General features: G+C 42.5%; 1 protein-coding gene across 1 annotated transcript in view; it reads left to right on the top strand.

The window, feature by feature from the left end:
- The window catches only part of ZMYND12 (zinc finger MYND-type containing 12), a 20,540-nt gene extending 12,043 nt beyond the window's left edge, over positions 1-8,497 (top strand). Inside the window, exons 4-8 of the mRNA XM_018552624.1 lie at positions 1,630-1,799; positions 4,849-4,971; positions 5,131-5,239; positions 7,105-7,250; positions 8,354-8,497. Of these exons, the coding sequence (XP_018408126.1) occupies positions 1,630-1,799; positions 4,849-4,971; positions 5,131-5,239; positions 7,105-7,250; positions 8,354-8,497 (692 nt within the window). The remainder of the gene's footprint in view (positions 1-1,629; positions 1,800-4,848; positions 4,972-5,130; positions 5,240-7,104; positions 7,251-8,353) is intronic.
- Positions 8,498-22,929: the final 14,432 nt, after the last annotated feature.

Raw genomic sequence — 22,929 nt, 5'->3', positions numbered from 1 at the left:
TGAAATACCATTGGAGCTCCATTGGTACGGAAAGTGTGATTGCAAAATCATTCTACTAGCTACTGGTATTCCTAGGTTTAGGATCTGGGATTTTGAATTATTGGTTTTATAATATGACACCGCGCTAAAGGAATCTAGTACTGCAGATACGGCAGCCAGCGAGGTCTCTGGATTTGAGAGGAGTAGTAGGATGTCATCGGCAAATAGACTGATCTTGTGTGAATTCTGGTTAAATTGGAATCCCGAGATTTGTATATGGGTCCTGATAGTTTCTGCCAGGGGTTCCATGGTAAGGTTGAAAATCAGGGGAGAGAGGGGGCATCCCTGCCTAGTCCCATTGGTAATAAGAAAGGGTTTAGATAAAGCGTCCGATGTGAACACCTGTGCAGAGGGCGTTGAGTATAGTGCCATAATGGCGGATATTATCCATCCTGAGAATCCGAATTTGTAGAGGACATGTTGCATATAGCCCCAGTGCACCCTGTCGAACGCCTTTTCCGCGTCTAGAGCAAGGAGCAGAGAGGGTGCCCTGGAGCCATGGGCATGATGGATTATGTTAAGGACGCGGCGGGTGGCATCAGGTGCCCCAAAATTCCATCTTTTAAAGGTGTTGGGTGACAATATTCCAATCTGGTCATTCTCAGAGGGTCATTCCACTTGTAAAAACCTGGTGGACGTTGTGAATGGTGAATGAGTCTGCCAGACCTGAGGAAATGAATGAGGATATATAATTGCGGCTGTGGATCTTGTATTCCAGAATCCTGCTGCACTCCTTATCGGGTATCCCTGTCAGCGTGGGTGCTCGAAGTGCCCGCGGATGGCGCCGCCAATACTAAAAACGATGTCGCCAGTATAAACACCAAGTCCTGTAGTGGATATCGTAGGGGTAGCACAGTAAATGAGGTCCTCCATAAGATACATGAGGTCAAGTCATATATTGGAGATGATGGAAAAGTCAACCCATTATAAAATGAAATTATTTGGTGCACCAGAAGGACTCATCCAGGAGGCAAGCTGCAGATAGCAATATTATTAAAAGCATATCATATGATATGAAGGTCATCTGCTGATGACGTAATTGTAGAACTACCATGCTGGAGGAACGTCTTAGCGGTTTTAATAATGTCCTCTGCTAGGTTCACCTCTTTTGGCTCCTCAATATGCTCCCCTTATAGGAGATACCATCAGAGGCGTCCCGAGGCCGGGTGCACCCGGGTGACACCCCACCGTGACGTCATCCATGACCGAGTGCCCGACTTTTCAGGGGGGGTGACACCAAAATGACTGTCAGTCATTTTGGTATCACCCCTTCAATGGTTTTTAACCTTAGCAGTTAGGCAAGTTTTTTTGCTTGCTGGCTGGTGAGTGTGCTGGGAAACTTTTTGCTGTTGTATCCCTTTAATGGTGTCAGACGGGCCTCACCCCCCTTTGTGACACCACTGGAAGCTGCTGGAAACTGTTCTGCTCCCTGTGATTGTGTACTGGAGAGGAAGTTCAGGGAAATAGAACTGAGAGTGCTAAGGGAAACGTAAAAAAAAAATACTTTTCTGGGCAATGTATATTTGTTTAATCTGGATTCAATATTGAAAACAGTTTGAGAGTTGAATACTACTTTAATTCATGATGTAGGTCTGGGGAATCTAACACAAGCCGAGGAGTACCTGACTCATGCTTACTGGACTGTATTAAAATCTGTAGACTGCAGCAACCTCACCCGATCCAAACTGCACCGGAATCTCGGCCTTCTGTACTCTGCCAAGGGGGAGTTCGAGGAATCCCTGCGCCACCTCTCTAATGATGTGAGTTTATTTAATATTTTCCTGTTAGCAAACCTACACACCTAATTTGACATGAACCCCGGTCACTAATTGGGGAGCAGATCATTACCCAGCTGTATTGGATGCATATACTCCCTGGTGTGTCTCAATGTACCTCAAGAGATTCCGGTATCCTCTGCTTGAGAAGCACTGTAGTATTGTAAATAAATAACCTGATGTTTTACTTTAGTACATGCAAGATCATACAATTTTCAATACGGCCCTCAATATTCAACAGTGTCACTCCAGCATACCTTAGCTAAAACGTCATGCCAGAGTGCGATCAGAAAGTCACTTTCAGCAGCAAATTCGGGACAACAAAAGTCATTTAGAGTAAATTATTAAAGTGTAGCGACGGGTAATGCAGCAACCCAGTGAAGGTCAGTTGCTGATTTCCTCTCTTGTGTCCTCACTTCGGTAAACATGGCATTGGTTCATTCAGAGGGCTGACTGCTCATTGCTGGGGATCATATAAGTGTCTTCCTTCATTTTTTTCTTTTTTAAATTAATGATAGATTTCCCCATGTCCTCCTTTCCTAAAAAAAAAAACCTGTTTAATTTAATTACCCATTTTCATTTTATTTTTCAATAACATTTTGTAGATCAGTTTTCCGCTCTGTGTGTCAATCAGACAATTATTAATTACTATGGGGGTGCATTGTGAGAGATAGGCCCGAGTCACACTAGAATGCTTAATATGAAATCACCTGCACTCCATGCAGCATACAGACGGTGAGTAAGAGGTTGGTGCTTGAAGTGACAACACGGATGGTGCCGTGACAGATACAGTCCATAAGAAGTCACCAGCACTCGATATGTGCAAGAAGTAAAGCACTTTTTATCAATCGTCACATGCATCAAACAGCCAACGTTTCGGGGCCGCGCAGGGTCCCTTCTTCTGGGCGACTAGAAATCCTGATGCGGGTGAGAATTCAACAGTGAGAGGATGACTATGGAATACAGGGAGGAAACATACCTATATACGTGTATATATGTATTTTTCCTCCCTGTATGTATATATATATATATATATATACTGTATATATATTCCACTCCCTTGGCAGCAAGGCGTCACTTCCTCACTGCCAAAATGCTGTAAGAAAGTGCCGCCTTGCTCCTCCAGTTGCCAATAGGGCAACACCTGCAAGGGTCTTTTCAGCCCCTGCTGTGTCCTCCAAAGAGATCCCTGTAGGTTTTTGCCACTGTCAGGATCGCCAGTGTGACATGACCCTTAAGTTGAGATAGAAATAATCCTAAAATACACCTGCCAAAGGTATCCTCCCTCTGAAGATCCTTTCTAACCTTGGATATGTTGATTCTCTACCATCATTACATTTTACAGTCACATACCTAATACAAATATGCAGATCCAGAAAGTTGGAGGAATGTCTGAAGGCCTTATCTATATATTTATTCTGTATGAGCATTTTAAAGTATTACCGGTAGTACTGACAGTTTTGGGAAACAGCTTGGCCTTTTACATTAAGTGGAAAACCAACGTATTTACTAGCAGATATCGCACATGTTAAAATGCAAATTACTTAGAACCCCCAAAACATTATATATTTTCTGAAAGCAGAGGCACTCCAAAAATCCATGTGTATCCTTTATTTCATCAATCCGGCATTAAGAACATCTCAGACAAACATCTCAGACAAACATCTCTGACGCATTTCCCCCAAACTTGCTTATAAGGTACTATGATATCAGTGTCGCTCTGAAAAAAGGGACCCTGAGTGGCCCCAAAACTTGGCAGCCGCCTAGGGCACACTGCTGCCTAGGGTGCAGCCTCGACCACTAACCCCCCCTGGCTTTTTCAAATTGCATAAGCCAATAGCAGGCTGGCCATTGCACATGCCCACTGAGCAGAGGAATGGAACTGAGAGACAACGTTCTCTCTCAGGTCTGCTCTTCTGCTCACTGGGTGTGGTTTCAATAGCCAGTCTGCTATTGGCTATTTCAAATAAAAATAGCCAATAGCAGTACGTCTATTGCTCCCGACTGCTTACATCCGCCTGTCGCCTGCAGAAGCCAGCCGGCAGGAGAATGGGGCCACGCGAAGGGGGGATTGTGGGTTGGGGGGTGCAAGTAGCTAGTCTTGCCTAGGGTACAAAATAGCCTAGCACTGACCCTACCTACAAGCACCACCATATCCCAAAAGGTCCTAATGCTGTTTACTTGAGTTTTGTATGTTTGGAATATTTTCTTCTATGTATAGTTATAAAGTTCCCCTTTAAACACTTACATCGGGATAACACCTATTTTATATTTGTTACCATTCACTCCAATACTTACCCCAATACCGAGGGAGCATGGAGCTGGCGTCTCGGCCATTCAGGAAGCTGGGCGGCGGATCATGACCCGCCTCCTGGCTTCCTGATTGGCTAGGAAGCCGGCTTCATGCTGCCTAGCGACACTGCAAGGCAGCCTGACTTCCTAACCAATCAGGAAGTTAGGCGGCACGTCATGACTGATTGGCCAGGAAGCCACGCTGCCCTTGCAGTGTTGCAGGAGAGCATTAAGTCGGTTTTCTTTCGATAGAACCCCGGCTTCCCAAGCAATCAGAAAGCCGGGCAGCAGCCCCACAGTACCTCAGGATGCTGGTATCGGTATTCCGTATTCGAAATATCGGTACTCGTACTTGATACCAAAAAAACGGCATCGGTGCATCCCTAATTTTAGGTATGCTGTGTGAATGGGAACCCATAACAAACATATAGAGAGGTTTTCTCAAATTTGACTGCAAAAATGGAAATATGCTTTATAGGAAAAATTATTTTTATTTTTTTTGTCCATAACCACAAATTTTATGTTATCATCATAAATGTCTATTTGAAAAAAATATGTGAAACAATCTTTAATTGCTTACTGTTTCATATTATGGGTGTAAGATATGCACAGATTTCTCAGTGCTCCCTCTAGTGGCTGGGTATATGTTAAGCACTGTATTCAGCACTTGTGTGTTTTATCCTATTATGGAAACATGACTATATTTACATAATCATGAGTATAAGTACTTTATCCATCTCAGATTTACTTTGCGAGCACAGTCTCTGGACCGGCTGACATCAGCACTGCGGGGGGATACTTCCATATGGCCAATGTATTCTTCCGGCAAAATAAAATGGACATTGCTGATTCTCTGTATTCTGAGGTAAGTCAGTATTGCAGGTTTGAAACATAAATACGTGTGTGTGTGTGTGTGTGTGTGTGTGTATATAGATATAGAGATAGATAGATACATCTATCTATCTATATATATATGCAAGTATATGTAAGTATCATCATCATCCTAGATTGTTTTTTTTTTCAGATAACGGACATATGGTACACTCACCTGAACAGATTGGTTGATGTTCAGATAAGGTCCTCAATGAGAAGTGGTCCTGTTTGGTTCGATGACAGGGATCAAGAAGGCTTAGGTAGGACTCCTTGCCATATAAGGCAAAAATGTGAACATCATTTTCCAGCACAATAGTGTGATTAAATATTTACTGTATCCAGGGGCGGATTAACATAGAGGCTACTGGAGCGCCAGGCTCACCACTGAAAATAGACCCGGCAAGCACGGATCGCTTCGGTATGCTCGATGGCGGCCCGGGCCGGGCTGAACGCAATCAGGCAGAGGTGCCGGCGGCTCTCTAATGAGGCATATTAGGTGGCAGCTCATTGAGCCCTCACAAGGCACCAGCCACATGGTGCTAGAGTGTTTGGGTTTTGTTTGAAGAAATATGGCAACCCTAACCGCTGCTTCCAATGCGCCCGACTGACAGCACCAGGCTCACGATGCTCATGAATCCGGCCCTGACTATATCCAAAGCTAAAATTGTGCTTAAGATATACTTAGATTTTTTGTTTAAAGCGGAAGTAAAGCTGTATAAAAAAAAAAACAGGCACCCTCGAGATTTTAGCCATAATGTGCTAGTATGCACAGCCGACTTACCTCCAAAATGTACCCCTCCACTGATGCATGTCTCCCTTACCGGCGCTTCCATCTTCTCCCCAGTCTTCTTCTGGGTTGAGAGTATTCAGCAACTTGATTGGCCAGACCCCAATCACATAAATCAGCGATATGCGTACGGGAGTTACTTCATCTCGGCATGCTGGGCCCGTGCGCTGAGCTGCACATAAGACTCAGCATATGGCAAAAAGAAAATGCCAAATGGGTGAAAGAAGCTTTTATGGCAGAAAAAAACACACAGGGGTCTATTCACGAAGCTGCCGAATGCCGAATGCCGCTATTCACTCACTGCTGTTCGGCATCTTTAACCACTTCCGGGCAAGCCGTAGTAAAAAAACGGTCGGCCCGGAGCTCTCTAGATGGGGTGCTCTCTAGATGGGAGCTCTCTAGATCGCTCTCTAGATCCCCTCTCCTCTGCAAGAATGCGGTAGTGTTGTATATTACATCACTTCCGCATTCTTGTGTCACTCTCCAGCTTCAGAAGCTGCAAAGAAGCTGATGGAGCAGATCTGAGCTTCATCAGCTTCTTTTGGGGGGTCCTAGGTGACATTAGGGGTCTTGGAGACCCCTGATGTCTCCATAAAGAGGACCTGTCACATATTTTGCTATCACATAGGGGGTTTTTATTAGCCTCGTATGTGATAGCAATAAAGTTTAGTAAAAAAGGAAAAAAAATGTAAGTTCCCCCCCCCCAAAAAAAATGTAAAGTAACACAAAAAGAATAAAAAAAATAAAAACATTTTTTAAGTCCCCACCCATACATACACGCATGCAAACATGCGTCGGGGGCGCATACGTGCAAAAACGACGATTGTGCCCATTACGCCGCACATGTTACATATCGACGCGAACGTCGCAGTGAGAGCAATTCATTCCAGATGTTGGATCGGCTGAGTTGAACTCCTTCTGCACTTCGGGTCGGCCGAACATGCTCAGCATGTTCGGCCAACCCGAAGCCACGCGAAGCAAGCCGATATATGGCTGAAATTAGCCGTACCAGCCTGAAGTGAATAGCCGAACAGTGTTCGGCTCACTTCACTTCAGATCGGTCATTCACTCGGCTGCCCTCGGCAGCTTAGTGAATAGACCCCACAGTCTCCTAGTGCCAATCAGCAGGTTTTTTTTTTATTATCAACCTTTCTTCCACTTTAAGAGGAATATTCTTTAAAGTAAACCTCCAAAACGTTTTTTAATCTCGCTTTTGATAAGGTTTGGAAGGATCAGAACCTCTGTCAGGTTATTAGCAGAAGCTAATTAAAGTAATTAGAATAAAACTACATGACTCTGCTCAGGTCATCCTAATTTGTTGCAATGTCTTTGCCATAGATGAAAACCAGGAGGCAGAAGCTCTTCAGATCCTCAGTGCTATCTATGACATGAGAGAACAGGCTGCAAAAAAAGAGCCAGCCGAGATAGCCAAGGTTCTGCATGCCCTGGCTATGCTGCACTATCTCAGACTGGACTTCAAGTTGGTAAGTATTCCCTGTAAAGTCATTTAAATTATAAGCCTATAGAGAGTTCATACACATAACCGACCATGAAATCATACAGCATATTTAAACTCATTCACCAAAATCTCATATAAGCTTTAACATGTTAAAGTCATTGCAGAAACTAATTGTACATTTTCAGCTTTCAAGTAATATTTTAAAATAATACCTGGTGATCCTACCATGAAAGTCCTTGTTCAGGGACTTCCTGTTATAGGGTGACAACCACTGTCCCTATCTCAGTGTTGCTACCTTGTCACACAGGCTGAATGACACTACAAGTGGCCATTTAAACACACATTATTTAGGCATGGTCAACCTTTATCATCATAAGGAGACCCATCCTGAGAAATGCCATGCAACCACCCCAAGTGCATATACACAGTAATTGGCTGCAAATGGACTGCAGAAGATAAATAAGTAAAATAAGTAAACAAGTGTTTTTTATTTTAAAAAAATAGCAATTATTTATGATCACATCGACTGGGTTAGCAGTAGGGTTACCACTTTTTAGTCCATGAAAAACCTAATGGGGATGAGGGAGGATGATGAGACACAATGTTTGCACTCATCAGATTCTCTTTAAGTTGGCCATGTAGAGGCGGCTCATGGCTGGCCAAGGAAAATTATTTTAAACTTAATTTTCTTGCAGTCACTCCATTTGTGGGTTGAGGCTACCTAGTTATATGAGGGCTACCACAGTCATGTAGTGGTTAGCACTTCTGCCTTGTAGTACTGGGGTCCCTGGCTTGAATCCCAGCCAGGTCACTATCTGCCAGTAGTTTGCATGTTCTCCCTGTGCTTGCGTGCGTTTCCTCAGGGTTCTTCAGTTTCCTCCCACACTCCAAAGACATGCTGGTAGGTTAATTGGCTCCTGTCTAAATTGGCCCTCAGATGTATGCATATGATATAGGGACCTTAGATTGTAAGCTCCTTGAGGGCAGGGATTGATGTGAATGTGCTTTGTGTAAAGTGCTATATAAATACCAATAATGAATAATACCACACTGTAAATGAAGCAATGGCACAAAATGGTCATGTGATTTAGCTGGGACTAACATGTATTTTATTTTCTTACATCTTAGGCACGTGAGTTGGGCAGAAAACTCCTTCAACTTATCCAGCAGCTGCCAAAGGATGATAAATCGGACAGCATGATGCTCTTTATAGAAAGCACTGAAAGAAAAATGTCTGCAAAAATGTCTGCAAAACAGAATCCTTTTCCGTGATACTCATATCTGAATTGCTAAACCCTTTCATATTGTGGACACTGTATAAAACAGGATGGCTGCAACAGACTCAAGACGGGAATTGCAATAGTTCATGTACATTGGGAGTTTCCAGGCACGTTCCTGGGCTGTGAAATAAAGCAAAGCTGTTTTTCAGATATTCAAAGAACCAGTCAATCCCAAAGTGACATTCTTGCTTTATATGCAATGCATTGGGCAACATTTTCCCCCCTGGCTTCTTTTATCTCTTGGGTTCTCCAAATTCAGATGCATTTTCTTGGCTTTGTTACTGCTCACCTTGGAGTGTTCCCCTTCACCTTTTTTCCAACTTCTGACACTTTTTAAAATACATACTCTATATTTTTATCCAAAACCACAACTTGTTTTGTTTTCAGTTTGCATAGAGTAGGGACGAGTTAAAACCCATGTCAGGTTCTTTCTGTATACAATTGGGGAGACACATCAGAAATCTCTCCAAAGTGAGAGAAAATCCACGCTTAGGCAGTTGCAGGATTGTGAATTGAAGCGCCATGATTTTTTTAATAGTCCTGATACATCTTTATTCAATATATGGTTAAGGGGACAGTATAGAAATAACCAATGCGTTTTGGGGGCCTATGCAAAAACTCATTTCGTCTGGGCTTACTAAGGAAGAATATGTATTAGGACTGTGAATTCATAGAGCTCTTCAGTGGCCAGCAACCACTCAAACAATAGTTACTGGAACAGATGTGCCCCCTCTATTCACATTCTGATGACAACTCAAAATTTTGGATTTTGCCATCACTTTCACAAATAAAGAGGACAAATCTCCTTAGTAGGGACACAGACATCAGTAAAAACCTGACATGGGTTCTAACCCCTCAATACTCTTGCTAATGAAGGTCCCCTTCATAATGGCCATGGCAGGTGTGCAGACCAGGGATCCCAATGCAGGGGTCTCCCTAAGTGCCATAAGAAAACCTTTGGGTGAGATGTCTCTCCAGCACCAACCAAACAATGATAGATTGGGTTTCAGTAGACTGACCCTTTACGACAAGCCTAGCAAACTCAATTGGAACAGTGGGCCATATTGAGTGGAATTGTTCTTCAAGAGGCTGCATGATGTCCACTGAGGGCCACACCAGAATAAGAGTCTAGCACTGTGGTAATTAACGCTTTAGAAAAAAAACAGCTTGCAACAAAAAACAATTATGTAAGAAAGTGCAGGCCAGATTAAGAGCATCATGGGCCTGGTGCTGTAGGTCGGTTGGACGGGAAGCAGTAAAAGCGTCTCTCTGACTAGGCGGCCGCTCGCTCCTTGCTGGGGCCCTGCGCCTAATATGCTTGATTAGAGAGCCGCCAGAGCCTCTGCCTGATTGTGTTTAGCCCAGCTTGCCCAAATTGCCATCAGGCCTACTGAGAGGATCAATGGCCGGGCCTATTTTCAGTGGTGGTCCTGAAGCTGGCGCTCCAGTACCCCCTATGTTATTCCGGCCCTGCCTTTACCAACTGGAATACAGCTGATTCAGTATAAATCCTTAAACTGGCCAAGTGTCACAAACAAACGAGATTGCCACATGAGGCCAAAAAACACAAGTCTGACATGCCTGCTTCAGATCATATAATTTGGTCCTATTGGCCTCCCCCTCTTCCTACACTATGCATTCTATACACTGTATTCTGGGCCTTATATATCAGCAAGAACTGCATTTACTTTTCTCTATCCACCATTCATCATCAGGTCTGCCCTACATATCTGAATCTTATTGGTGGCTATGGGTAAATCACTTTTTTTAACATTTCTTTTTAAGAACACATTGATACATAACGCTCAATACATTTTCAATGAGCCCGCAGTTCCCTTTAACGTCACTTGTGTTTTTTTGTATCTAAATTAGCAGTTAATAAATAACAAGCACTATTATATCTTGGACCAGCAAGTTTATTAAGAAATTATTATTTTTTCCATCATATTTAGCGCAAAACAGTCATTTTGGTGTTCCATTGCCATTGTGAAGTTAAATACAGAAATAGAGATTGGGAGTCCATTTGGGTGACCCCCCATTTCTGCAAACCAAAAAAATAAATACATAAATAAAAATATGATACATTAACTGGCTTTTAATAAATACATTTTACTGAACATTGCTTTTTTTCACCTTTTTACATTTATTTACATGTGTGAACATTTCGATTGACACACTTATAAGCATCGTGAGATATAAGCAATTAGCACACGTACATTTTACATTATAGCTTACCTACAGTTTGATATTTATATATCTAAATCTATTTGTACACGTTGGATTGCTCATGCCTTGTGATACATACAGTGCACTCACAATGCTCGAATGTAAGGGTACATTTCTGGTGAAGTAAGGCTCGAAGTAGTGATTTGTTTTACTCTTAAGATTCATTTCACTTGTGCATAACAATTTCACAGTGTCTGCAATCCAAAATTCAGATTTGTTTACAATTTTTAGTACAGGTTTTGTTCACGCACAATTTGTGGCGACACAGCCAGGAAAAGGAAACCGCTGTACGTAAGCAGGCGGCCATCTTGATCACCACAGGCTTCCCTGTTGTTCTCTGTACTAGGCCATACTACTGTACTGTGTAGACACTTAATACATAGTGAAATAACCTTTTTGTTTTGTACTCTAAACTAGGTAAAACATGCTTCAATGTCATGCTACATCCAGCAGAAAGCAGTACAGCCATCTAAAGCTATTTGGAAAACACTTTAAGTGCCTCATGTGCAGGGATGGTCTTAGGTTCTATGGCGCCCTGTGTGATAGATTAGACCCATCCCAGTCATAAAGAAAATACTTTGTTCACTTGTAACCAGTTGGCATTTCTGCTCTGTGAATGTTACCTCAGCACTGTTGAAGCTTGTCACACAATGGGGCAGCCAAGTGCATCTTTTAAAGGGCTTATTTCCTCATGTGGGGTGATACAACATTCGCCAAAGGCATTATGTACTGCCCCTTGGAAACCTTAGGTTTGCTGTTGCCAGTTGTAGGTTGAAGAGAGTGCAGTATACAATGTGCTTTGTGAATACAGTTTCACTTTGCCGATATGGAGGAAGTTTTGACATTGCTCTTTGGCCACCTGGCTCCTCAGCAAGGATCCAGGGTGGTGAGGTGGGTTTTGAAAAGTAGAATTTGGAGTGGTGGGGGGACTGAGGGGGCAAATGTTCCTTATTATAAACATCGAAGGGCAAAGTAGAGGTACCAAGTACATTGAAAATACTCCTGGGGTGACCCCCTCATGTAGGCGTCCTATGCATATGCACCTCTTGCACATAGTAAGGCCTGCTACGCTTGAGTGCCGACATTTTATTTTGTGTGGAATCATTCTCTGTGCATACCTCCAACAATTTAAATCTTTAAATACTTTAAAATATTTTTGAGACTTGTTCTGTTCAGTACAGGCGCCACCCAATACCCAAATTTGAGCAAAATATGGCCAGGTTGGCTCAGCATTGTCCCCACCTATAAAACTGGCCACACGTTACAATCTGATTTTACAATTTCTATACCATCTACTTTAGCTTTTCCAAAGTTATATAGTAGAAGCCTTACCTAAACAAGCCATTCAATTTGTGTCCAGTTGGTTAGGCTGTCATACCGACATGGTTGTAGTATGAAAGCCATAGCATGAGGAATATGTACTCAACTATTACACTGCTGTGTATGAAGACTAAAGGAGATTGTACAATGAGAGTGCAAGGTGAATAGAAAGTTCAGGAGGAACACGTCCCTGCACAGATCATTGACAGGCGATAGTGATAGACCTGCAGTCTGCGATGCCATAGCGACCCAGGCGACCTGCACAGCATCAGGGGGACCCCTTTGTTCCTGGTCCTTGGCTGGGCCCCCGGGCCCCATAGCGGCTGCCTGGGTCGCTATGGCAATAGTTCCGTCACTGTATGGGAAAGTTGTACTCCTGGTGGCCTCAAGTGGTCATTTGGAGTACGGCTTTCCTATAGAAACGAATGCACAGAGGTGGGCATGAGCAGTACAAAGCGCCCTTTTTAGGAGAAAGGCTGTGCAGCTCTAAGCTGCACAGTTAATATTGCTTGATTGGGGCTGAAGTCATGTATTTGACCCAGTGGGCAGCACTCATTGGGGTTGGGGAACTTATTATAGGTCAACAATATTAAGGTCTAGTTGTACTTTAGATATGTTTAGATTACTCAATCTTTTCAGTAGTGATATCCCCCATTTCTAGTGATCTGGCTATCAGCTCTGACTTCTGCATCATAACAAAATCAATATTGGAGCTGTTGCAATAAGATATCATGCCTTATTTTTTCATGTAATAAAACATGAATCTTGATTGTTTGCTCTTGACTGGTTTTCACTCCAATTGCTATGGCCCACCATCATTTCAATAGCATAACCGGTCTTTGTACATTTCCTTTAAGGGTTTTGTTGGCACGGTGACTTACATTTATAAAGCACTGTAAATATGGTTTATAAGACATCATAATACATTACTTCAAAGACCTAAATGACTCATTAGCCGGTACTTCATTGCCTGTTACATGCTATATGCTGTCATGCTCATAAAACCCTTTGTGACAAAGCGAGGGTAGTCCACAGACAGTCATTGCTGCCTGTTACTTACGAATGTACATTGAAGCACTCAGTAAGCCTAAAACAAATTGGGGCTTATTTTCTAACACTGCAGAGAACAGAAAGCTGAAATCATATAAGCTGTTTGGGTGGTATGGTTCCCTTTTTTTGTGTGTGTTATTAAATAAATTCATGTCATTCCTACTGATTTATGTTAATTGTAATACTAGGTTCACTTTACTAGCTGTGCTGTGATGGACTGAAGAGAAATAGAAATGCCGGAACTCTAAACTCATAACCTGCTGCTCCAATCTCACTGCTGTGCTGATTACATGACCTAAAACTGGCATTGGGTCATGGAAACAAATGGAATAAAAGTGCTGGACCTGCAAGGTGTGTCCTACTGGTGCGGCTGGCCCATTAGGATGTGAAAGAGTCAATAATGGTGATCTGACTACTAGTGATGGGCTCGGGCGTGTTCGCAGCTCCACGTCCCGAGCCAGCCAGGAAGCTGACAGCGCCAATCACAGGTACTGAGACATTTTCCCGGGCCGCAGCTGCAGAGATCGGGATTGTCTCCGTGCCTGTGATTGGCGCTGCGGTGCCTTCAGCTTCCTGGCGGGCTCGGCACGTGGAGCTGCGAACACGTCCGAGCCCATCACTACTGACTACCAGACAGGAAGCTTCTACATTGTAGTGGATCTCCACCCCTTGGTTTGTAGTGTCAAATTGTAGGTTTGTGAATTGAAGTGACAACTCCGTAATAGTCCAGATACAGCTTTAGTCATTGTAGGGATGAGAGGACAACATAGAAATATCCAACGTGTTTCAGGGGCTCATACATATACCCCCTTGATCAAGGCTTACCAAGGGAGAACATGTATAAGGAGTGTGATGGCTTGATATTGGATACTGTTTTGTCCAGTGTATGAGAATGCACAGAGCTGTTCAGCAGCTGATTTGGCTATTTCTATACTGTCCCCTCAGCCCCAGATTGTGGGAGAGTGGCACTTCAACTCACAATCCTGCAATTTGGCATTGGGTCACGTGATCTTGCTTAAAGTGGACAGTCTGATTTGCTGATGCCTGAACGTTTTAAACCTTGACCAGCGCTGGTGGAACTCTGAAGCATCATTTCTCCAGAAAGGTATTTCAGCTAATCTGTTAATTTAACCCAGCAAGACTTAACAAAGCTTTTAAACAAACTGTACTGAACTCTTGTAAATTTAATTAGCATCGGGTGCCTAGATCACACAAAGACATCCTGCGGTTTATATTTGTTTAGCCATTTATGGATTGCATTCAGATAAGTCAGCACTACTGTGATTATACAAACATACAACTTTCTAAGAACCATGCGAACACATTACTTCCCCAAGCTGGAACCACTCACCCTGCCTCTGACACCTTCATATGTACCTTCACTGAGCAGGTGAAGCAAGCTGTGACTGACAGTCTGCTCCAACCCACCTGTAGCATTGGAGGAGAAGATGTGGCAGGACTAGAGCACTAGCTGGGGTCCCTGTCATATGGTCTGGGGGAATGACTTAGATGACTCCCTAATATTTATGAACCAATGGCAGCAGGTTTGCCCAAGTTAAATCCCAACTTCAGCCAAACCTTTTCTTCTTAGTATATACTTCTGTCAAGTTTTTATTGCTAATTGTCTGTAAACCCCATTGGGAAGATGCAGCTCACTTCCTGTCATTGTGATAGCAGGAACAAGGAATGAAGGGAGTGGTCATCACTGGGAAAGGAAGACACATCCAAAATTAAAAACCCAACAGAAGCTGTAACTGTTCCCCATTTTACTTTGTGTCCTGAAAGAGAGTGAGGGGACATTTTGCCAATGGGGACACAATGCACAAATGGAAGCCTGCCAGAGGTGCCGTCTCCTTTCCACTTTGTGCAAGACTAAAATAAACGTTTTGGCTAGAGATGAGCTTTAAGATTTAAGTGTGTACAGTTTGATGAAATATCAAAAGTTGGAGTCAGTGTTTTCTAAGGACTTGTCACTGTTCATCTCTGACAATTCATTGGCTACTTGGGCTTCTGCACAGAATCTTAGGGTCATCCTTAACAACCTCTATCTCATGAATTCTACATTAAATTCAACTATTATATTATCCTGTGCAGAACCTAAAAGGGGATAATTATGAACAATATGGTAGCTGAGCAGTGGCAGAGTCATTAAAGTGTCTTATGTGAAGCCAATTTCTGGTCCCCCTAGTCATCTGCTTACCAAGTACAACACTTGTGTGTGTGTGTGTGTGTATCGATTGACACCTAGATTGAAGTGAAGCATGTCCAGGGAGCAGTCCCAGCATATCTAGTGAAGCATGTCCAGGGAGCAGTCCCAGCAAATCTAGTATAAATGGGCCCCAGAGGGCCTTTGTGCAGCTGCACAGTCTCCACAAATGGCACCAAAATCATTAAGGAGCACAGAGTGAGCGCCATATTATGTCCCACACATGCTTCCAAAACCTTAATCAGGATATAAGTTTAGTGGTCCTCAAGATGACACAAGATGTAATAGTCAATGGGGGGAATTTATCAAAACTGGAGCAGTCGCCCATAGCAACCAATCAGCTTCTCTCTTCAGTTTGTTCAGTTAAGATTTGAAAATGAATGAGAGAAGCTGATTGGTTGCCATGCAAAGCTGTTCCAGTTTTGATAAATTCCCCTCAATATGTTTCTGGGGTTGCAAACATCACGTGAAACATGTTGGCTGTTACATCTTGCGTCATCTTGATTAAGGACCAGCAAGCTTATATCATTGGCACTTTACTATATGCTCCTAGAGATTTTGGATTCTTATCAGGGTGCTTCCTGAGACCCCCTGATGTGTGTGAGATTCCTTAGCCCGAGCACTATGCTCCATGAATCAAGACATATATCTTCATAATGGACTAAAACCAACCAAAGATCCAGCGCCTCATACCCATACCCCTCAAATTCCACAAATAGTATGTCAGCAATACTTGAGAACATTTAGGACAGGACTGTCTCAGAAAGTCTGTATTGCTCATATCGGCCAAGCAAAACATTCCTTTAACCACCCACTGCAACATTTCCCTTTAAGACTTCAGTACATGAAGCTCAGTGTGTCACTTATCTTTGGCACAAATATTCTCTAAGAATCCTTTTCTCCATAAAAATGTAAATTATTTTATAGCAAACCGCATGTATATTTCCTTTCTACCAGAGCAATACCATTCCAATGTCAGTCACTATAAGCACAAATCCATGCATACAAACAAATTCTTCAAGTCAAGAATTTAGCATTGAATGATTGCATAGCTTTGATCTGTTAACATTGTCCAGATCTAGTGTGTGTAATCTCAGCATATTTCCAAATTAGGTATATTAAGTGTATACTAAAGCCAAAAACGTTTTTTCTAGCTTCAGACAGAGTAGGGAAGGGTTGGCGCTTGTGTTTTATTGCTGGAATGGGCATCTATGCTTCTACAGTAATAGACTGTGCACTTCAGATTACAATATTTGTTGTCCAGATCCTTTCTCATTGCAACAGTCTTCAGCCCTGATAAAGGGACACCTCTGCACTCTTACAACATTTTGGGTTTTTAAAATGAATGCTACAATTAATAAACTATTTTATCTGCCTGGCGCTCTCTTATCTGTGTTTGTCAGGTTTTTATTCCGGTTTGTGTCAATGGGATTATAAATTAAATATAATCCAATGTTTTTAGTTGCCACCAGAACAGGAACAGAGAGGGAATCGTTCAATCTGGACACCTGGTAACAACTGTCTAAGAAGGGATTTACCATCACTTTGGAGAGATTTCACCAAAAATGGTGGTAGGTCTGAGGGATAAAACATATTAGGAGAGACTACAGGAACTTAATATGTACAGTCTTGAGAAAAGAAGAGAGAGAAGCCTTTAAATACATTAAGGGTGTGAATAAGCTTCGGGAGTGCAGTATTTTCAATATAAAGTGAAGATTAAGAACCTTAGAACCTATTGTTTAAGCAAAAGAGTAGTTGATGCTTGGAACAGACTTGTAGTGAGTCAGTCATACCAAGGCCGTCCCTATATTGAAGCACACTGAAGCTCTCGCCTCAGGTGGCATCTCTTTGGGTCACGTGGGGGGTAGCAGGCCCTTTCCGGCCAGGGGTCCCAGGTTGCTAAGAGCCGGGTGGGGAAATGTGTAAGGGCCCTTCCCACCCAGCTCCCGGCAACCAGTGATGTCAGTAAGTTGGGGGGGACGCCGGCCAGAGCTGGGTGATTTACCACCAGTATGCCGGCTAGAGCAGCGTTAACATGCACCGCCAGCACTCCACCCCCGCCTCAGGCGCCAATTATGCTGGGGACACCCTTGCAGTCAACAGTAAGTGAATGTAAACAGGCTTGGGACACACACAGATCTATAAAAGGGGGCAGACTCCATGAACCACTTGGTCTTTTTCTGCTGTCACTCTTCTGCTCTTTTTGTATTATTTTCCCTCTCTCATCTTGTTGCGTCCAAAATGGGAGGTGCAAAGAAATTTCCCCACTGAGACACAGACAGGAAACAAGTGAAAGGGGCTTTAACTATTCCCTACTCAATCCAGAACCAAAAACAAAGTCTTGGCTTTAGATTTACTTTAAACGTTACCTAAACTCAGATTATATTTGGACACTATGCGCCCTTATTCTCTAAGCCCCGCCCAGTGTGACTAAGAAGTCGTCATGCACTGTGTTCAGTGTTATTATTGGGGTGACAGGCACCAGCTCACAACTTCTTAGCTTAGTTTTTAATGATTGTCCACATGTTATAATATCCCATTAGACCTTACATAATGATCGGCCTTATTGAAATCCCAAACATACAATAAAACCTCAAATCCTGTTTATTTGTTTGATAACATGTTTGTTATCAAACATGTTATTGGATACATTTTCTTACACTGTAGCTGCTTCCTAATTGTTACTGATCCAATTTTTAGGGGCTTGAAAGAAAAATCCAGCCAAACAGCTGAATACAGAATTGAAGTACAAATACTACAATTGGTTTTACTGCCCAAACCTTTAGCCCCCATTCGCACCATCACGTTGCACGAACGTGGGCATTTGTTTCATGCGTTTGGTGCACATTCCCATTGCTTTCAATGGGCTCCTGAATGTGCTCCAAATGTGCGAATGTGGCAAAGTCTGCGACTTGCGTTCTGTGTTTTTTCCCATGTGTTGGTGTATGTTTGAAGGCGCGCAAATGCAGGGAAAACCACGCGTTCTCCCGGACATGTTTGGGGTGTCATTAACTAGTAATGACACTGTAAGTGCGTTTCATGTTTGGTGTGCGAGAAAAAACACGTGCTTTGATGCGTGTTCACATGACCCAATGGTGCGAGTGGTGGCTAATTTCCTAGACGTGGTGTGAGTGCGTGGCGCACGTGCACAAAAATGCCCACTTTGACGCACATCGAAAACACAGAGCACGCTTGCATTGCCTTGTTATTTATTGCTTGTTAATGGCACCCTAAACGTGGCTGGGAAAACATGCTTTTCCCCACGCACATTGGCATGCATTAAAACCAGTGGGGGGAAAGTGCAGAACGCAGGTCGCAGATTTTGCTTCATGAGCGGCTTTTCTCGCGCTTAACGCGCATGTGGCACCCATTGAAATCAATGGAGACACTAGTCAGATGTGGGGAAAAACGCAACATGCATGCCAGCCTAGACGTGAACATTCCACCCAGACACTACATTTTGGAACCTGAAGCACTGCAGATTCCCTTATACAGGGCTACGCAGACACATCACCACCCTTCAAAGACCCTCCCTGTGCTCTCTACTTCTATAGGCTGCCCAAAGACCTCCCCCTCCATCTCCAAGTTCCTGAAATATGTTAGAGTGACAGTACACAGATTTCAGATAATTATTTGAGCTGCATTGAAAAATACATTTAAGGTGACATTGGTGGGACAGCGGAGGCCCCATGGAACCTCTTCTGCACCCACAGGGGGTTCAGTCACATTGATTATTGCATGCTTTCCCCCCTTGCATGTCTTTGATTCACCGTAGTCTTCTCATGTGAATGTGTAGTTGTTATATGCACTGCAATATTTAATACATAAAGGATATTTTACTGATATTAGCCGAGCCCATGCTTGTGACAATGTACGGTATGTTGCATCACTTCTGCTTCTTGTCCAGTGAATCATGTGATACTTCTCTTTCCAATGTAAAAATTTAAAGGTGGAGTCGCTCATGTTATTTTTTTTTTTTATGCATCAGTGTGAATTAAAAGGCCTATCGAGGACATGGGCAATGAATTCGAATGTGTGTTACAAACACGCCTCAACGTAGCGTTAAAAACACATGCAAACAGAAAGTGTGAATGCATTTTTTACATCAGCTTGGGCCGCAGTGGTGTGTTAAACACACGCGCGGTAATGTTATTGCATGTTGCCTAAGACGGACATGTATATGTCATCAATTCTTATTTAAAGCCCACATATAGTGTAATTTTTTAAAAATCTTTTTATAGCCCTGTACCCCTGCCTGTTATGAAATGCATGTTGAAAATGCCTGTTGAAAATGCATGACATAAACTAATTTCTCCCAGTGAAAAAACTGCTTCCTGCTCATCTCTCCAGTGTTCCATGCTGGCAGAGCTGAGTAACAGCCACACCCCTTATAAGAGTGCTCACATTGTACAGCAAAGGAAGGGAGGGGGCGTGTCTGACTAGGTCTGTTACTAAGTGCTGATTACTAAGAGCACTAGGTCTAACTCTGGTGCCTATTGGACCGCACAGGTAAATTTAAACACCCCGCATACATTTTGTGTCAGGGAAGTAGAGGTAAGACTGTCAGTACAACTTCTATCTGATTTCATATTTATTTATTTTACTTCGCTTGTACATTCAATATAGGTCCGCTCTTCAGATCAATACTTAAAGCATGTTTAAAAGGTTTCAAAAGCCTAAAGTCACAAAATCCTAACACATTTAGTATTTGCATTCCCATGTCTTTTTTGCTAATTTATCAATCAATTTAACTTCAATTCACTATAGGGTTGGATCTTTCAGACTCATGTATGTATGTATGTAGGTATGAATGTAAAAGTCAGTTCACATAGTCAGGGCCAGATTTACTCTCTCTGCTGCCCCAAGGCCAGGTTCCTCAATGCGCCCCCCTACCCACAAACCCCCCTCCCCCCCATGGAGAATGGCAGACCTGCAAGCTACATACAAGTGATCTCGGCGACATCCCCGAGATCGCTTGTACAAAACAAGCAGTGGATTCCCCGCTATAAATTTAGCTCTGCTTGCCCAAAGCAATGCTAAATGTAGAAAACAACTACCCGCCTGAATGTCCCGGGCATCGGGAGATAGGAATTCCACACCTAACCCTCAATCTAACTCCCAAACATAACCATCAACTTAACTCCAACCATAGCTATTAACCTAATCCTCAACCAATCCAGTAACCTTCAACCGGTACTGAAAGAAATATGTAGGCTAACATTTTCAGAACAAATACTAAGTAAATGGAGTGAATTCAGAACCCTTGATCCGCATACTTGTTCCTGGTCAATAACTCAGAAAGTATTGAAGTCCCTGGATCAGCATGACAGCCAGGCACATGAAGGTTAGCAATGGCAGTCTACATATTTCTCTCAGTGACGATTTTCTTTAAACGGAGCCTTACTTTGAATGCTTTGCCATAACCTACCCGTTACCTGAATCAATACACACATACCTTGACCAAACTGCTAAACATATACCCCATTTATACCGGAAGCTCTTTAACATTTTTGGCCAGTGGTTATCTATAAACATACTTTAAAGTCTTTTGTAGAACCTGATGATTATTTTATAGATTTTTGAAGCATTTTATAGATTGTTTTTGTGTGTGTTGAAGAACACTAGGTGGTGTTTTGGAGCACTAAAATCGCTGGTAAGAACACCTATGGATTACAGTGAGAAGTAAGAAAACTTGAAAATGCTGCATGCAGCAAATTTTCAAAACGTCCCAAAGCACAACGCCCTTGTGTGAATAGAGTCAACTGAGAGCAATGGAATGAGCAATCTCTGAAAATTCTACCAGCATTTCACTCGTTTACTAAATAAATAGTGAACAGACCCTCAACCTAACTCCAAACTGTAAACCTATCCCTAAGGATCAATTACACATAGGGATGAGTTTCTGCAAAATTGTTTTTTTTGTGTGTAAAATTTCTGATTTCAATTTAGTTGAAATGGAAACTTTAAATTTTCTTATTAAGCTGATTGCAAAATGTGCTTGTATATATAGGATCGTTTATCTCATATCCTTTATTGCTTTGTGTATTTTCTTTTTTGATTATTATTTGTTTTCTATCATTTAAATTTTTTTATTTTCCTTTCTGTACACAAAAAGTTATATAATGAGGCTAATATGTGGCCGTTTTTGTCACAAGAACAGGTCCGGGATACATTGAAGGAACTTCCGTACCCCTCAGGAGCCAATTAAAGCCCATTGTACTCTTAAAATAAAAACACCTTCATTTCACCTTTGCCACTGAATCATTTGCTACAATGGAAACATTTTACAGAAATCTTCTGATTTTCAGGAACATAAAACCCTCAACATCACTCATCCCTACTCTCATAGCTCTAGCACCAATTATATTATCACAATGAAAATGATGCTGTCAATTGCATTGCTAATAATATCACTTAGACAAACATGTCCAAACAAAACCATACTGTAATATGTCAAGGACAAAAAGTATGGCAGCAAAAACCACCCACACAAAAGTGTCCGACCAGATGTAACTGATCCACTCAAAGCCGTTTACAGATATTAGTTGACGTTGGAAGAGATTACACATCTGTGCCTACGAAGAGAGGAACACTGTGGGCATTGGATGTCTCAGGGACACTTCTAATGTCTGTAGGCACCTTACAGTGTATCTCTAGGCCCGAACCTATTATTATTTTGTAATTATTATTTTGTACAGAGTAGGGAATGGTTAGAACACCTTCAAATTTTTTTATGGCTGTCTGTGTCTCTGCTGGGGAATCAATAATTAGAAATAAGAAATAATAGAAAGTAAAAAGTAGTCTCAGCTGCCACCAGAACAGGTGTCCCCAGTGGAAGATTTCCCCTCAACTCCCGTTCTAGTGACTACTTTTGGATTTCTCATCGCTTGTTGTCCTAGTGACAGTGGTCACCAAGACAAATATAGAGGGTGTTCAAACCCTTTCAAAACTGGCTAGAGATACACTTTAATACTTGGCATCATATAATTTCTAGTTTTGCTTAGCAATGAAAGGAAGAGTATTGTTTCAGTTTAATTATTAACATGCTTAGGCTGTATTTTGAGGCTCAATAGTAGTGTTATATAGTCATTTTGAAGCCGCATTTGTGAGATACCTGTTAACTAACAACAGACAGCACAAGCAGTGCCAAGAATGGCAGCTGTAATGACGTACAGTATGGCACTATTTTGAGGCTCAATAGTAGGTTTAACACATTCACGCTCCATTTTACAAAGGCCATCTAGGGAGCAATGAGGGCCTGCTTGCTTTTTCTAGCGAAGTAGAGGTGGATTTTGGGAGAATAGGGCCTTGGGCAAGGTAGCAGCTTTACCGCCCCCCCCCCCCCTATATCTTTGATTGATATTCATAAGGATTCCAATAGGCACAGCGAAGCTTCCCCATATGAATTACTGGCATCCACTGCCAACAAGTGCGTTCTACCTTGTGAAATGACAAACAGGTGCACAGCTTTGGCCAATTGCATTATCCCCCCATGTGTACTGCAGGATCATGAAAGTTGTAACTGGGCCCCCTAGAGGTCAACTGGGCCCTAGGCTTCTGCCTCCCTGTGTATGATCTGGCTTTGTTGTGAAAGAGCACAGGCAATGATGGTGTGTGTCGCC

The sequence above is a fragment of the Nanorana parkeri genome, unplaced genomic scaffold, assembly GCF_000935625.1.
Source record: "Nanorana parkeri isolate BGI_ZX_2015 unplaced genomic scaffold, ASM93562v1 scaffold94, whole genome shotgun sequence".
NCBI classification, from domain to species: Eukaryota; Metazoa; Chordata; class Amphibia; order Anura; family Dicroglossidae; genus Nanorana; species Nanorana parkeri.
The sequence above is the reverse complement of the archived record's forward strand: the minus strand, read 5'-3'. Positions and strand labels throughout refer to the sequence as shown.